The sequence below is a fragment of the Natrix helvetica genome (assembly GCF_964273705.1).
Source record: "Natrix helvetica genome assembly, chromosome: 2".
Lineage (NCBI taxonomy): Eukaryota > Metazoa > Chordata > Lepidosauria > Squamata > Natricidae > Natrix > Natrix helvetica.
Genome location: NC_138552.1, coordinates 75381238 through 75397876, shown reverse-complemented (window position 1 = coordinate 75397876; position 16639 = coordinate 75381238). Strand labels below are relative to the sequence as shown.

The window sequence follows — 16639 nt, the reverse complement described above, 5'->3', positions numbered from 1 at the left end:
CAGAAGTGCAGGTATTGCCCACCCAGAGGCAAATAAGCCATGTAGCATTACACTAACTATTTCAGGATACCTTGGGATAATCTCTATGGTGAGAACATATCTTCATTTAATACAGTATTGTATGGATCTATTTGAAATGTGTGGTGCTCTATAGACATTTAAAATAATAAGCTATCAAAACTAATTATACTAAGATTCTCTTCAGGCCCGTCAGTTTGTTAGGTTATTAAAGTTTATATATAATATATATTTAGTGGTTGTTTTTATCTCTATCATAAAACAAAATATCATATTACTATGGCCTCTCCCATTAAGTTCAAAGTTCTCAAATACTATTTTCAGCCTGGTCCCTTCCAATTCTGTGAATGAGATGGGCAGTCTCGAAGTTTGATAGTGAAATAAACAAACAAAATTTGCATAACCAAGTAATCTGAAGAACATTAGAATGGTGAAGCTGTACTTTCAATTGAAAGAAAGTATTTTGAATGAATAATGTCATAGAAGCTTGAACCTGAAATTATTTCGGGCCTACTTATCTGTTATCTATGGGCCAGCTCAATCTGAAGAATGTTTTGGAGTGCAAAATTTTAGAGGCATGTGTGAATATTGAAGGACAGGAGGGACATAAATCTAACAATAGATCTTTACTGACGGCCTACTTTATACAAATGAATTATGTATTGATGCATAGGCAGTTTAGTTCTCTCTTTAAAAGGGAAGATGGTGCAGTTGATCTTCAGCATAGATGTCAGCCTACTCACAGCAAATCTCAGATCCTTCATCGGAGCCATCTTCACAGTCAGGATCTCCATCACACTGCCACCTGTTTGGTATACACTGCCCATTCTGGCAAACAAAATCTGTTGCAGAACATGTCTTCTTCACTGTATAAGAGTAGCATTTTGTTAAATTTGCCTAAAATACAGGAAAAACTCTGCTGCATAGTTTCAAATGCTCTGCTTAAAAGTTATTTCAAATTTTCCCTTCCAGAATTGTTCAAAGCCTATTTGATAGCATAGCAGACCTACTTGTTTTCAAACAAGTAACAGTCAGCTTTTTTAAAAATAATAATTGCTGGAACTGCTTCATTTCTCAGAAAGTCACGTAGCCAATTTTATCCTAGTTACTACACAGGAGTCTGATAGCACTTTTAAAAACAGATTTAACACTTTCAACAGATATTATTAAAAGGCATAAGTTTCTATGAGCTAAAATTTACATAATCAGATTTACAGAATGGCTAAACTGATGTAGGATTTAAACTAGGGTGAGTTACGGAGCACAGATTGGTTATGAAGATACAGATTACATATGAGAGCTGGTTTGGCGTAGTTGTTAAGGCACCAGGCTAGACACTGGGAGATTGTGAGTTCTAGTCCTGCTGTAGTCATAAAAGCAAACTAGATGACTTTGGGTCAGCCACTCTGTTTCAGCCTAACTCACCTCAGAGGACTGTTGTTGTGGGAAAAATAGGAGAAAAATATGTTGGATATATTCACTGCCTTGAACTTATTTGTAAAAAAATAATAAAGGCAGGATAAAAATAAACATGAAACAGATACACTATATTGCCAGAAGTATTCGCTCACCTGCCTTTACTCGCATATGAATTTACTGTAAGTGACATCCCATTCCTAATCCATAGGGTTCAACATGACGTCAGTCCACCCTTTGCAGCTATAACAGCTTCAACTCTTCTGGGAAGGCTGTCCACAAGGTTTAGGAGTGTGTATGGGAATTTGTGACCATTCTTCCAGAAGCGCATTTGTGAGGTCACACAATGATGTTGGAGAGAAGGCCTGGCTCTCAGTCTCTGCTCTAATTCATCCCAAAGGTGTTCTATCGGGTTGAGGTCAGGACTTTGTGCAGGCCAGTCAAGTTCATCCACACCAGACTCTTGTCATCCATGTCTTTATGGACCTTGCTTTGTGCACTTGTGCACAGTCATGCTGGAAGAGGAAGGGGCAAGCTCCAAGCTGTTCACACAAAGTTGGGAGCATGGAATTGTCCAAAATGACTTGGTATGCTGAAGCATTCAGAGTTCCTTTCACTGGAACTAAGGGAGCAAGCTCAGCTCCTGACAAACAACCCCACACCATAATCCCTCCACCACCAAACGTTACACTTGGCACAATGCAGTCAGACAAGTATCATTCTCATGGCAACCGCCTAACCCAGACTTGTCCATCAGATTGCCAGATGGAGAAGCGCGATTTGTCACTCCAGAGAACGCGTCTCCACTGCTCTAGAGTCCAGTGGCGGCGTGCTTTACACCACTGCATTCGACGCTTTGCATTATTATGGCTGGATTTGTTGCACAGGTGGCATCCTATCACAGTTCCACCCTGGAATTCACTGAGCTCCTGAGAGCAACTCATTCTTTCACAAATGTTTGTAAAAACAGTCTGCATGCCTAGGTACTTGATTTTATACACCTGTGGCCATGGAAGTGATTGGAACACCTGGTTCTGATTATTTGGATGGGTGAGCAAATACTTTTGGCAATATAGCGTATATAAGTGCCTATTCCATTAACAATTTATTCAAAGCCCATTTTTTGTTGAGACTTTTAGCAATAGCCTGAAACCTTTGTTGCCTATGAGTACAGCAAATTCTCACTCAATATTGTTGCTAAATCTTTTAACCACAGCTCATGAGGTTATATCTTTAAATATTACTTGTTAGTTGGAAAAGGCATTGTCAAAATCTAGTTTTTAGCTCCTATAGACTAATATAATTATTCTCCTTCAATGTTTAGATAACACAGCCAGAGTTGTGTATGCTAGATATTAGATAATATTATAACAAGAGTCTTAACAGTATCATGGAAAAGCAACTGTGCGGAATAGGAACATCTATGACCCTTTTTAAAAAGGAGGTGCATGTTCAATTCTTCTATCTACAATGAGAAGGAAATCATACTCCTTCAATATCCTGCATTTCCAGCCGCATCCTGGAAAATGGTAAGAGCAGAACTAAGATAGCCTCAACTCATTACACAGAACCCTTTTTAATTAGATCTCAGATCTGAGAAGCAAAGACACTAAGAAGGAAAGACGTTTTTCTAGCAATTGGGAGTAGATTTCTAGATGTCTGCTCTTTCTGTCTAACTCAGGTCAAAGAAATGGCATTGCAAGAAGCCCAGTTCTGCTTGTAGGCTTCAATACCAAGGTCAATATGAAACTCTTGATATAACTAGCATTCCTATTCTAAACTATTCAGATTATGGCTACTATTCTCACAGTTGCTTTACATGGTTAGATGCTTTGATAACCCGTCTTAAAGTTTGAACCACTATTGTTGTTGTTTTATAATTGTTGTTCTTTCTGGTTGGCTGTCAGAGCCATGCTGAATTATTTATAAGAATATCTTGCTAGTAGGATTGAGCCAGTTCAGTGTAGTGATTAGTGTGAGTCATAGTCCCACCTCAGGCACAAAGCCAACTGAGTGACCTTGGGTCAGTCACTTTCTCTCTCTCTGTCCTAGGAAGGAGGAAATGGCAAACCACTTCTGAAAAACCTTGCCAAGAAAACTGCAGGGGCTTGTCCAGGAAGTCATCAGAGTTAAGATGACTCAAAGACATATAAAAAACCAAACCCTACTACTAAGAGACTGGGTCAGTGGCCATGTTAAGCTTACCGCAAGCCAGTTCATCACTGCCATCAGAGCAATCTTCATCCCCATCACATCGCCACACAAGAGTTATGCAGCGGCCATTGTGACATTGAAATTGTGATTCATCACATGTTACCCTTGTACCTTAAATTAAGAAACAGATTACAATTAGATCCAACAGACTTTGAAGCAGCAGAACATGTCGAAGTTTAAGAATGACAATTCCAGTCATCTAGGAACTAACGTTTTTCAAGTGATTATGAAGTGATCACTCCTAAAATGCCATTCTTCATGCATCTCAGTTAATACTGCAGTTTTAAAAAAGGAGCAGCTCTGGTACATTATTTATTACTATTATTTATTAGGCTTGATTTAGGCTAAGATTGACATAGCTATTTCTAAAAGCTAGTAGAATCAATATGTTGGGCAAATAATCAGTGAGATAATATAAGGAAATTTGGAAAGACTTTTTAATGCATTTTTATAAAACAGCATCACATATGGATGGAGGCATATGTACATACTTCTATTTATTTATCTATACAGCAATTCTAGATCACCCCATTTCCAAGAGAAGATACCTAAATACTTTAAAAATGAATTAGGTGAGGTATTAATCTATTAAGGAATCTTACACGCAACACTGGGGAAGAAATCTATGGACTATTTGGAGAAGTAGCTTAGCTTTTTCCAAATCAAATACTATTTTCTTTCTAAATTCTAAACTTGTATATACAGTACAAAGAACACTTAGCACCCAGTCTCAAAACTTGATAAAACTTCCAGAGCTGAGAAAGTGACATGTCATTTAAGGGGAAAGGTTTTAATTACCTTGGAGAAACTTTATAAAACATAGTTGTATTTTGGCTGATCATTGACCAAATAAACATTACAATTATGGATTTGTAAAAAATGCAGAGAATATCTGAAAATACTGTAAATAACATTTGAGTAAGAGAAGAAAATTAGAGTTAATTATGAATGAACCATTTGAATCAAGCAAAATCTGATTCAAATAATCTTTATTTCAAATTGGAAAATTGATCTTATTCAGAAAATCAGTCTTATTCAGATATTCAAGTTAAATCATTCATTTCCACATCAATCAAGAAAAAGCTATTTCAGAACATAAACCAAATCATCATCCAAAGGACAAATAGCAAATCTAAATATATCTTCTGCCTACTCCTGGGTTTTAAGAAGATTTATATTCTATAAAGTACCCCATTCATTCTGATGAAGATAACAAATTATTGAAGGTTTTAAAAAATAGTTTTTTCTTTCCTCAGCAATGGGAAAGAAAGTTGAGGAACAAGTAAGGAATCCAGTAACATAATTTGTCAGTGATTGGTACAAAAATGGAGAAACTGTTTTGCAAAATTGTACTCCAAGTGTACTCTAGCAGGAAGTACTAAAAACTAAGAAGTCATTTTGAAAGATTAAACAGAAAAGTGTTTAAGAACTTATCTTTTGATGCTGAAAGCACACTACCCCGGAGGAAAAAAATATAGCTGCAACACTGTTGTGCAAATATAAATTGGACATCAAATATATTGTCTTGGCAAACTTAAGAACTGTTCCCTTCTTTGATCTTGAAAGAGATGCTTTCCCCCTTTTTTCAGATTTTAATTACAGAGATATCCACATACTATCCATCTTAGACCTAGAAACTCATGAAAATTCAAAGGAAACATCTGCATCCTCCATATATGTCTAGATATGGAAGATGCATAACACTTATGAGAGGTGCCAACAACTTGCTTTTTCTGGCATTATGTTTTGGGGTTGATAGCACTTACAGTATTTGACAGACTGGTTTTTAGAAACTTTGCTTTAGTGTAAGAACTACTAACTCCTCCCTTTCCCTCATCACCCCCCTCCAAAAATATCCCAACACCTTGGAACCAAGCTCATGGGGAATCTAAATAAAATCCAACTTCATATTATCACCATAAAACTAACACAATGAGATGTGCGTGTAAGGTATTGGTTAAAGTGAAGATTGTCTTTGTATTTTATCACTGTCTACAAAAATATGGTCTATGCTATAGAAGGATATGGAAGAGGGCTATAATAGGAAGCATAGGATATTATGATAAAAATGCCTTATCAGGGAAATGGATGGACTATAAGTTTAATAAATATATACATACACATATACACTACTGCTATAGGGAAAAACCCAAATACTATTATTTATAAGATATGATAGAATAATAACTGGAAAAGGACTGATTCAGTTCCCATCTTCAAAAAAGAAAAAAAAATGGATCCAGGAAACTACAGACCTATCAGCCTGACATCAATACCTGGGAAGATTCTGGAAAAAGAAAATCAAGAACAAATCTGCGAACACCTAGTGGCAAAGAAAGTCATAACCAGAAGCCAATATGGATTTGCCAAAAATAAATCATGTTAGACAAGTCTATTGCATTTTTTGACAAAGTGACAAAATCAGCGAACCAGATAAATGTTATGGATGTAGTTTACTTGGCCTTCAGAAAGGCATTTGATAAAATAGACCACAACCTACTACTTGATAAGATAGGATAATGTGGATTAGACAGTATCACACCACCAGACTGGTGACAAACTGCACTCAACATGTAATCCTTAATGGAACTTCATCTACTATATCAAGGGACGTATACAGTGGGGTAACCCAAGGCTCTGCTTTAGGCGCAGTACTCCAATATCTTCATCAATAATTTAGATGAGGGGATAGATGGGAACTCATCAAATTTGCAGAAGAAGCCAAGCTAGCAGGAATAGGCAACCCTCCAGAAGATGGGCTTAAGATAAAGAAGGATCTTGACAGACTTGAATGCTGAGCCCTATCTAACAAAATAAAATTTAATGGTAAAAAAGTACGGTTCTGCATTTAGGCAAGAAAAAATAAACACACAGGTATACCGTGTTTCCCCGAAAATACAACCTGTCCCGAAACTAAACCCATGCCACATTTTTCGCGTGGGGAAAAATATAAGCCCACCCCTGAAAATAACCCCCCCCTCCGGCCAGGCAGAGCACCGCTCACCGACCTAGCGTTATTCCGAAAGCGCCAAGTCGCAGGAGCCGGGGGGGTTGCTTGCCGCCTTCGGGATACCGCTAGGCCGGGGAGCGGCGCTCTGCCTGGCCGAAGGGGAGAGTTGCCGGGCGGCTGCTCCCCTGTGAACTGGCTCCCGAAGAGCCGAGCACAGCCCCAGCGGCGAAGCAGCCACGAGGCAACCATGCCCACGAGCAGCCACCCGGCAAATCCCCTCCCCAGCCGGAAAGAGCGCCACCCACCGACCCAGGGGGCAATCCCCAAGGTGCCAAGCCACGCGGCGCTCCGCCCGCCCTCCAGCCCCCGTGGCTCCGCACACCCGGGACACCCCCCAGGTCAGCGCATTGAGCTCTGCCCGGCCGGAGAAGCGGGCTGCGTGAGCGCCCGCTCCGCCCGCAGCCCCACCAAGCACCTGCGCAGCTCTCCCAGGCCACCGCCGCCGCCTGCTGCCGCCCGGCAGCCCCAAAACAATAAGCCCTCCCTGATAATAAACCCAAGGGCATATTTCGTGGGGCAAAAGAAAATAAGCCCCTGGCGTATTTTCGGGGAAACACGGTAGTAGATGGTACTTGGCTCAATACTAGCAACTGCGAGAGGGATCATGGAGTCTTGGTGGACAATCACTTAAATATGAGCCAGCAGCTGCCAAAAAAGCCAATGCAATCCTAGGCTGCATTAACAGATGGATAAGATCAAGATCATGTGAAGTGTTAGTACCACTTTATAATGCCTTGATAAGACTTGAAAAGACCACATTTGCACTATTGCATACAGTTTTGGTTGCCATGGTGTAAAAAAGATGCATGCGCATGCTGGCCAGCTGAGTTCACCCTTTTTTAAAGCCATTTTTCGCCCTCCCCAGGCTCCAGAGGCTTTATAGGAGCCTGGGGAGGGCGAAAAGAGCTCCCCACATCCCCCAGAGGCCCTCCGGAGGTTTCATGAGCTTCCCTGAAGCCTCCGGAGCGCAAAAAATTAGCCCTATGGGCAAACCGGAAGTTCGGGAACGCACTTCCGGTTTGCTCGGAGGGTTGTTTTGAGCACTCCAAAGGCTTCAGGGAAGCCTCTTAACAGTCCCTAAAGCCTTCGGAGCGCTTAAAACGACCCTCCAAGCAAACCAGAAGTGACTTCCGGTTTGCTCGGAGGATCGTTTTGACTGCTTCGGAGGCTTCAGGGAAGCCTCCTGAAGGTCCCTGAAGCCTCCAGAGGGCTTCCCAGGGGGCGGGCGAGGCTGTTTTCGCCCTCCCCAGGCTCCTATAAAGGCTCTGGAGCCTGGGGAGGGTGAAAAAAGCATGCAAAAATGGGAGGGTCGCGCCTGTAGTGCGCGCATGCACACTGGGAGGTCGCGCATTGCATTATGGGTGCGGCATGCCTGCACACGACCCCCCTGCACTCCCCCCACTTATGGCACGCGAGCCAAAAAAGGTTCTCCATCGCTGCTCTAGAAAGAGTGCAGAGAAGAGAAAAGAAAAGAAAAAAGTTAGAGGACTGGAGGCTAAAATATAGGAAGAACAGTTGAAGCAACTGGGCATAGCATTTAATGAAAAGAAGGACAAGGGGGTGACATGATAGCAGTGTTCTAATATCTGAAGGGCTGCCACAAAGAAGAGGGGGGTTAACCTATTCTCCAAAGCACCTGAAAGTATAACAAGAAGCAAAGGATGGAAACTAATCAAGAAGAAAATCAATCTAAAACTAAGGAGAAATTTCTCGACTGAACAATTAAATCAATGGAATGACTTGCCTCCAGAAGTTGTGAGTGCTCCAACACTGAAGGATTTAAAGAAGGAATTGGACAACCATCTGTTTGAAATGGTATAGAGTTCCCTGCCTGAGCAGTGATTGAACAAGAAGACCTCCAGGGTCCCTTCCAACTCTGATATTCTGTTAATAAGAGCACAATTCCACAGCACATGGATGCTTGATATCTGCCACAACACAAGCTTGTTGTTTCATCATACATAAGAATAAGAGAAAATTGCCTTAGCAATTTTAGATCACTGATTAGTGATCTCAAACTGGCAGCAGTTTTACAGAATCTCTTATGACAAAACTTCCCATTCCATATGAAGATACCAGAGATTAAATTGAGACATCTCACAGATAAAATTGAAGCATGTATCCACTATAGAGGCAACAGTCCTTCCAATATAGCAAAATTACGAGTTTCATTTCCTTGGGGCGGAAGAGCTACTGCTTGCTCATATCTTACCTATACAGCACTGGCAGAAAAAGAGCTACCTAGTGTGTAATCCATAAAAAGTGAAATAATACCACCTTGGGAAGGCCTTGATAGGTGGATAAAAATGTCAAACCCAGTCTAAACATCTGGCTGGCTGTGCGACAAACAATATTACAATTCAAGCAGAGGAGCACCTGCCACACAATTGCCCAAACTGTCAATAAAAAAAGAAAAAATAGTCCGGATATTGGACATGGCAGTTCTCGCAGACCGCAGAAGAGAAGAGAAATAACTAGAGAAAAAAAAAATACAAAAAACCTGCAAATAGAAATAGAACAACTATGGAAAAAGAAAGCAAAGATAATGGTAACAGGTACCTTGCCTTGGATGCAATCTCAAAATATCTGGAGCGTGACTTGAACACTATTGATATTGACAAAATCACCATCAATTGCAAAAGGTAGCTGTATTTGGAACAACTTATATCCTGCAACAATATCTGTAACACCATCAAACATCAACATTTGACTATCTCAAGTCCTTGGGAAGAATTCAGTAAGTAGGTAAAAATGCCAAGTCCAGTCTAAACCCTTTGGCTAACTGGGCAACTAACTAACCATAATAAAAGTATCATTTTTTAATAGTGAAACTTAGAATGGATTTGTGCTTGGGCTTTCTACACCCAGGGCATAAGTACCATGTTTCCCCGAAAATAAGACAGGGTCTTATTTTCTTTTGACCCCCGAAATAAGTGCTTAGCCTTATTTTCGAGGGGGTCTTATTATTTTTGAGCTGCAGGAGGCGGCGAGTGTGGTTACCTCATGGCCGCTGCTGTGCTGCAATATTTTGGGGGAGGGCTTATTTTCGGGGGGGGACAGCTTATTTTAGCACATGCGCTCAAAAGCCCAATTGGGCTTATTATCTGGGGAGGTCTTATTTTCGGGGAAACAGGGTAAGAACTATTATACCATACCTCATCCCCTATTAAGATGATCTGAATGAAATACAGTAAGACATGGTTTTCACAGTCAGGTTTATCTGTCTGGAATTCCTTGACATTTAATATTTTAAAGGCCAAGGAAGTACACAGCATGATGCAAGCCTTTCCTAATTTGTTGCATCATGTAGATATTTACTTTTTTCACCTGAAGGTTATCGAGGCTGCATTTGTTTTTAGCACTCACTAAAACAGCAAGTTGTCTTTAAGCGGATTTTTGGCAAGGTCCAGCTTCAGATTCTTCTACTTTTCTTGCACACCAAGTATTTAACAAAAGGTCAATATACATTGTACAAATGGCAATCATGTGATCCCAGGATGCTGCAACTATTGTAAGTATATGCCCATTATCAAATGTTCATATTTTGATCACATGGCCATGGGAATATTACTTTGGTCATAAGTTGAGGACTAGTCAAAATAATTTTCAGTATCATTGTAACTTTGAACTGTTACAAGATGCAAGTTAAGGATTACTTGTGGTTATTTCCCAGAACTGAAGGATGGAGATTTGGGGAAAGTTATACTGGACAAATCCCACCTCATGAGACCCAAGATTAAGGAGTTTTGAAAGTTTTAAAACATTAGAAGTTTAGACTTTTAAAACATTGGCAACGTCTCTTGAGTAAAGCATTAGGTAGATGCGATTAAAATTCAAGTTAAGGCATTCACACAAGCATAGACATCTTTTGTCACAATACATAAGCTTGTTTCAAAATTGATTATTATTAAAGCTGTGAGCTAGATCTCTGCTTCTCCCTGAACAGAAAACCAATGAATACATTAATCTCCACAATTTAAATAGCTTTTCTTAAATGCCACTCTTGTGGAATGTGCTTGTCAAAACCAAATTTAAATTACAAAAACTGCTAGAAGAAAGTCAATAAGTGTTTATATATGCTGAGTAGCAAATATAAGGACCTAGTCTTGATCTTCCTTCCCCTGTAAAGCTCTGAATGTGTAATTAATTGGAATAATCCCAACAAGCAGACAGAAAGTTTTGCTAAGTGCACAATCCTCACTTTAACTTCACTTGTTTCAGAGTACAGTGCTATGAATAAGTACAGCTGGCAATGTGAGATGAAACTATGAGGTGGTTTTCATTTCTCTCTCTGAAAATCTCCTGTCAAAAGGGAAGTGAACAATTACCAGTACAATGGTAGAAATGCAAGGAAATGGGTGAATTTGTATACCTTTAGAGAATGAGGGAGGGATTCTAAGCAGTGTTTTTCAAACTCCCAGAATTCCCCAACCAGCATGCTGAGCAATTCTCCCTGGAGAATTCTGGGAGTTGAAGGCCACATAACTGAAACTTGCCAAGTTTGAAAAACTTTGTTCTAAATCCTGAAAAAGTCTAGTAAAAAGCTACTTGTAAAATATGGTTTATTGTGAGGAATGAATTAAACTTGAAAGAACTGAAAATATGTAGACATACATGAAAACAAGTGTATGCCCACCTTGTTATATAAAGTATTGTCTATGTATACGTTTAGAGTATATAGATGTGTAAGGATGACAAATACATACATGAAGAAAAATGGCTTGCAAGGAAAGGAAAAACCAAGAAAGTCATGATTGGAGAAAGTTGATGATTCTCAAAAAAAAAAAAAAAAGATAACCTTAAAGTACAAAGCAATGCATTAGTATATGGGTATAGTGGAAGCAAGGATAGTCATACATGGCAAGATAAACACAATGGAGTACTTTAGTAAGATTTTATTTGTTCTTCTTTTCCTTTAGTTTCTTTTGCTTACTGGCTACTCTTTCAGCATTTTTAGTATCATTTACTTTGTAAGGAAATAGCATGACAAACATATAACATGTATGAAAGGCTTCTGCAGCTCATATGGTTTTGGACATCACAAAAATTAAAGATGGCTGATACCCAATTCAAAGGTTCATGCCAAATCTAATGCTAAACTGACACTTTAGCTCATGATATTCGATGCTGCAAAGGGCAATCAACTCTTGTATTCCAAATTTAGTCACAAGCAGGACAGCTGTTTAAATATGTTTTTACCTACTTACTATATTTCACTTCATTAGTTTACTGTGATTGGTGGTAGGTCTGGTCAAGATGGCTGTGTTGAACTTATCAAAGAGTGCCAAAACTATCTTGACTCCACTATAATACAATACAATACAATACAATAGCAGAGTTGGAAGGGACCTTGGAAGCCTTCTAGTCCAACCCCCTCCCTAGGCAGGAAACCTTATATAATTTCAGACAAATGGCTATCCAACATCTTCTTAAAGACTTCTAGTGTTGGGGCATTCACAACTTCTGGAGGCAAGCTGTTCCACTGATTAATTGTTCCAACTGTCAGGAAATTTCTCCTCAGTTCTAAGTTGCTTCTCTCCTTGATTAATTTTCACCCATTGCTTCTTGTTCTACCCTCAGGTGCCTTGGAGAATAGTTTGACTCCCTCTTCTTTGTGGCAACCCCTGAGATATTGGAACACTGCTATCATGTCTGCCCTAGTCCTTCTTTTCATTAAACTAGACATACCCAGTTCCTGCAACAGTTCTTCATATGTTTTAGTCTCTAGTCCCCTAATCATCTTTGTTGCTCTTCTCTGCACTCTTTCTAGAGTCTCCACATCTTTTCTACATTGTGGCAACCAAAACTGAATTCAGTATTCCAAGTGTGGCCTTACCAAGGCATTATAAAGTGGCATTAACACTTCACATGATCTTGATTCTATCCCTGTTTATGCAGCCTAGAACTGTGTTGGCTTTTTTGGCAGCTGCTGCACACTGCTGGCTCATAGTTAAATGGTTGTCCACTAGGACTCCAAGGTCCCTCTCACAGTTACTACTATTGAGCAAGGTACCACCTATACTGTACCTGTGTATTTTGCTTTTCTTGCCTAAATGTAGAACCTTACTCTTTTCACCACTGAATTTCATTTTATTAGATAGTGCCCAATGTTCAAGTTTGTCAAGATCCTTCTGCATCTTTAGCCTATCTTCTGCAGTGTTGGCTTTTCTTGCCAGCTTGGTATCATCTGCAAATTTGATGAGTTCCCCATTTATTCCCTCATCCAAATCATTGAAGAAGATGTTGAAGAGTACTGGGCCCAAAACAGAGCCTTGGGGTACTCCGCTGGATACTTCCCTCCGTGAAGATGCAGTTCCACTGAGGACTACACGTTGAGTGTGGTTGGTCAGCCAGTTATGACTCCATCTGGTGGTGATGCTGTCTAACCCACATTCTTCTACTTTATCTAGTAGTAGGTTATGGTCTACCTTATCAAAAGCCTTACTGAAGTCCAAGTAAACTATATCAACGGCATTCCTCTGGTCTACTAATGTTGTCACATTATCAAAGAATGCAATAAGATTAGTCTGGCATGATCTGTTTTTGACAATAGGTATTCCAACTTTAAAACACCACATTTGAGGTCTTGAAACTTTTCAGTACATGTAGTCCTCAAAGGTATCTCAATGGAACCCAACATTTCCATTGCTAAGTAAGGCGATTAAGTGAGCTTGCCCCATTTTACAACATTTTTTAGCCAAAATTATTAAGTATGGTAAATGATGCAGTTGTTAAAGGAAGCTTCCCACATTGACTTTGCTGGAAGTCAGATGGGAAGGTCACAGATGGTGATGACATGACTCCAGGATAGTATAACTGCCATAAGTACATGCTTGTTGCTAAGCACCCAAATTTTTATCATGTGACTATGTAGATGCTGCAATGGTAACAAATGTGAAAACTGGTCATAAGTCACTTTTTTCAGTGCTGTTGTAACTTTGGTACTAAACAAATGGTTGTAAATCGAGGGTTACATCTATGGTTAAAATACCATCACAATTATGGAAAACTGGAATAACCATTTTGAACAGAGTTTTGAACACATCCAATATTTTCATATCCAATATTTTCTTTTACATTAACAAATACACTAAAACAAAGATGAGGAACCATAATTTTTATTATCTTCTGATCATTATCTATGCTTACTGTAATCCTGTGGGTTTTCCATGTTAGGGCTAGAACTATATTAAAAAGGACTGCTTGTCCTTTCCACTGATAGCAATGCAGTACATATGGACACCTACTCTAATGCCTTTGGAAGAAACACATGTAACTTGGTATTGACACTACTTGGCCTTGAAACTTAAGTTTCTTGGCCAAATTACTAATGCTTGAAAAAGAAGAAAGTTCTTAAGTGGCATGATGTGGAAAGCTTGCTTCAGTAGGAACTGTAGATATTTAAAAACCACCACAAAGAAAACTTATCAATGTATATTTGATTTCCAGTGAAGCAGGGATTAAAAAAAACACAAGGAAACAAATATAATGTAAGATTCCATTCCTTTCTCTATCTGATGGAAGACTATAGTCTAGAAATGTTTACACCACAGTCAGGTATTGTAAGTTTTACAAGTATTGTAAGTTTTACACACATAGCATGTTTACAATGGAATAATTGGCAGGGAAGGAGGATTACCATTTTGGTGGATTGGCATTTTGCTTCTCAAGCGCTAAAGTTTAAAGGTTACTCAAGTTAGACCTATAGAAAGGAAGCAAACCAGTGATGTGGCCATTACTGCATATCCATCTGCAATAATCCTAGTCATAATGTAGCTGAATCCAAAGAATTTGTTCTAATAAACTAAACAATCTCACCTACATGTTCCTATTTAAGACAACCTGGAATTTTAGCTTGGCTTTAAATGGCCTCCCCCACCATAAAAACAACATTTGCCACCAACTATTGCAAGTCACCATCCTACAGCACTTGAAGTGCAATCCTATTCGTGATAATTGTCTTGCATAGACTTAACAGTATTAGGAATTAGCAGAACTATGAAGGATTGGGAAGTTCTTAATTGTGTGTGGGAGTTTCTCCCAGTTTTTATCTTCTCCAGCTGCTCAAGCAGTTCAAGAAAGTTAGGCAAGGAGAGAAAAGCAGACCAGGATTATTATTTAAGGGAGTAGCTATTTCATGATTAAACCACTCAAACACATCTTCAAGCATTAATTAAAAACATCACTGGCCTTCAAAGCCAGCTCCATATGCCAACTAAAATACTGCCGAGAACAATGCGTTGTGTGTCTCTGGTCCCTGCAGGCCATGCAACATTGCCCAAACTATGTTCCCAGGATCTATCACTAGTATCTACTATCTGCATTTTTCATTTGGAGTACTTCCCTGACTTCTTTTTAGCATTCTCAGCATCTGTTACTATAGCCTTCCTCTTCTGTGTAACACCACTGACCCCCCCCCACACACACTTGGGAGCCCAATGCTGTCTGCCCCAGCCATCAAGTCACAGTTACAGTTATAAATGCCATTAAACCACAGTTTACAGTTCCTGAATAGAAGGACACAGGAAAAGCACATAAGCATTTTGCACTACAATGTCCTCAATATGGTGCGCCACGGAACTCTTCAAGGGCCTGCCCCCCCACCCCAGGCAGATGGAAAGTTCTGCGACCAACATTCCTTGGTCCCTTCAGATGTACCAAACCACGGGAAAGGGGGGGAGCAGGGGAGCACTTGAGGAGCTTCCCCTTTGAGCAAAAGGTCTCAACTTCAGGGTCAAGGTTACGTCGGAGACCACAACAGCTGTCAGAACAAAGAAAGGCCGGGACACCCTCCGCAGGAGGCCAGGTTGCACCTCTCACCACGCACTCTCTCTCTGGCTTCCCACGACTGCCACCCGAGACCAAGTGGAAAGCGGCAGCAGCAACAGCACCCCCTCCCCGCCCGCCGCCGCCTTCCTACCCGGCGTCTCGGCAAGGCGGACGGGCAAGAAGGGGGAAAAAAGGGATTTTGACTACGAGCGCAAGGGCACGTAGCCGTTCGTGCGTGTGTGTGCGTGTGGGGGGTTAGAATTCCTGCTCTTCGGGAGGCATTTCTGGAGAAACGAGGGAGTCCGCCGCTCCCCAGAGGCAAAGCCACCGCGCCGGCTCGCTCGCGTGCCGCGTCCCTCCCCGCCGCCCTCGCCCCGCCGCCTACCCGGTTGCCAGGCGTCCCCGGGGAAGAGACCCGGGAGCCGCGGCAGCTTCCGAAGCCTTAACGGCAACCCCCTTACTCACCACGCGCTCCTCGCAGGCAACCCAGCGCCAAGAGCAGCAGCAGCCCCGGCCTCAGTCCCCGCCGCCAGAACGTGTCCATCGTGCAAGCGCCCGCGGCGCCTCCTCACTGTACAAGTTCGGGGCAGAAGGCGGGCGGGGAGGGGGGGACTCTTTCCTCGCTGCCCTCCCCTTTCGGAGAAATTTAAAGAGCCTCCTCGGGAGGGGGGGGGGGCAAGGCTCCAGGTAGGGCGGCCAGAAGCAGACAATGCAGCGGCGATGCGAAGAGGCAATTCCAGTCCGAGGCAAAAGCGCGCGCGGCGGGGGGGGGGGGGGAGAGGGAAGGTTGCGGGCGCGGCGGGGGGGGGGGGGAGGTTGTAGAAGCAGAAATCCAGGCGGTTTCGGGCAAGGCGACGCGCGTGCACCCGCGCACGCACACACCGGTGGTGCCGGTGAAGGAAGAGCCGAAGAAGAACGTACACAAAGGGGAGGGCAGCTCGGCGCCGCTCTTATAACCAGCCTCCCCGCTCCGCTCTCCTTGCGCGCCGGTGACTCACGGACTCCTGGGCGGCCTCTGGTTGGCTCGCGAGCGCCTCCAATCCCAACCGGCTGCCCTAATTTCCTGATCCACGCAACCTGCCGCCGCAGCTGGGAGAGCGTTTCGCCCGGCAACCAGACGCTGCCTGCGCTCGATCCCTCGGCCGAACCAGCGGCGCCGCCCCTGTGGACCAGCTGAGGAGGATGAGGAGGCTATTGATGGTGAGGCGCGCA

The 16639-nt window shown here is 41.8% G+C and overlaps 1 protein-coding gene across 2 annotated transcripts in view; it reads right to left on the bottom strand.

Moving 5' to 3' along the window:
• The window catches only part of VLDLR (very low density lipoprotein receptor), a 31973-nt gene extending 15859 nt beyond the window's left edge, over window positions 1-16114 (bottom strand). For both annotated transcript variants that reach the window (XM_081942070.1, XM_081942071.1), the window contains exons 1-3: window positions 15893-16114; window positions 3640-3759; window positions 762-884 (exon numbers count right to left, since the gene is read on the bottom strand). In XM_081942070.1, the coding sequence (XP_081798196.1) occupies window positions 762-884; window positions 3640-3759; window positions 15893-15971 (322 nt within the window). In that variant the 5' untranslated portion in view covers window positions 15972-16114. The remainder of the gene's footprint in view (window positions 1-761; window positions 885-3639; window positions 3760-15892) is intronic.
• Between the last annotated feature and the right edge of the window lie 525 nt (window positions 16115-16639).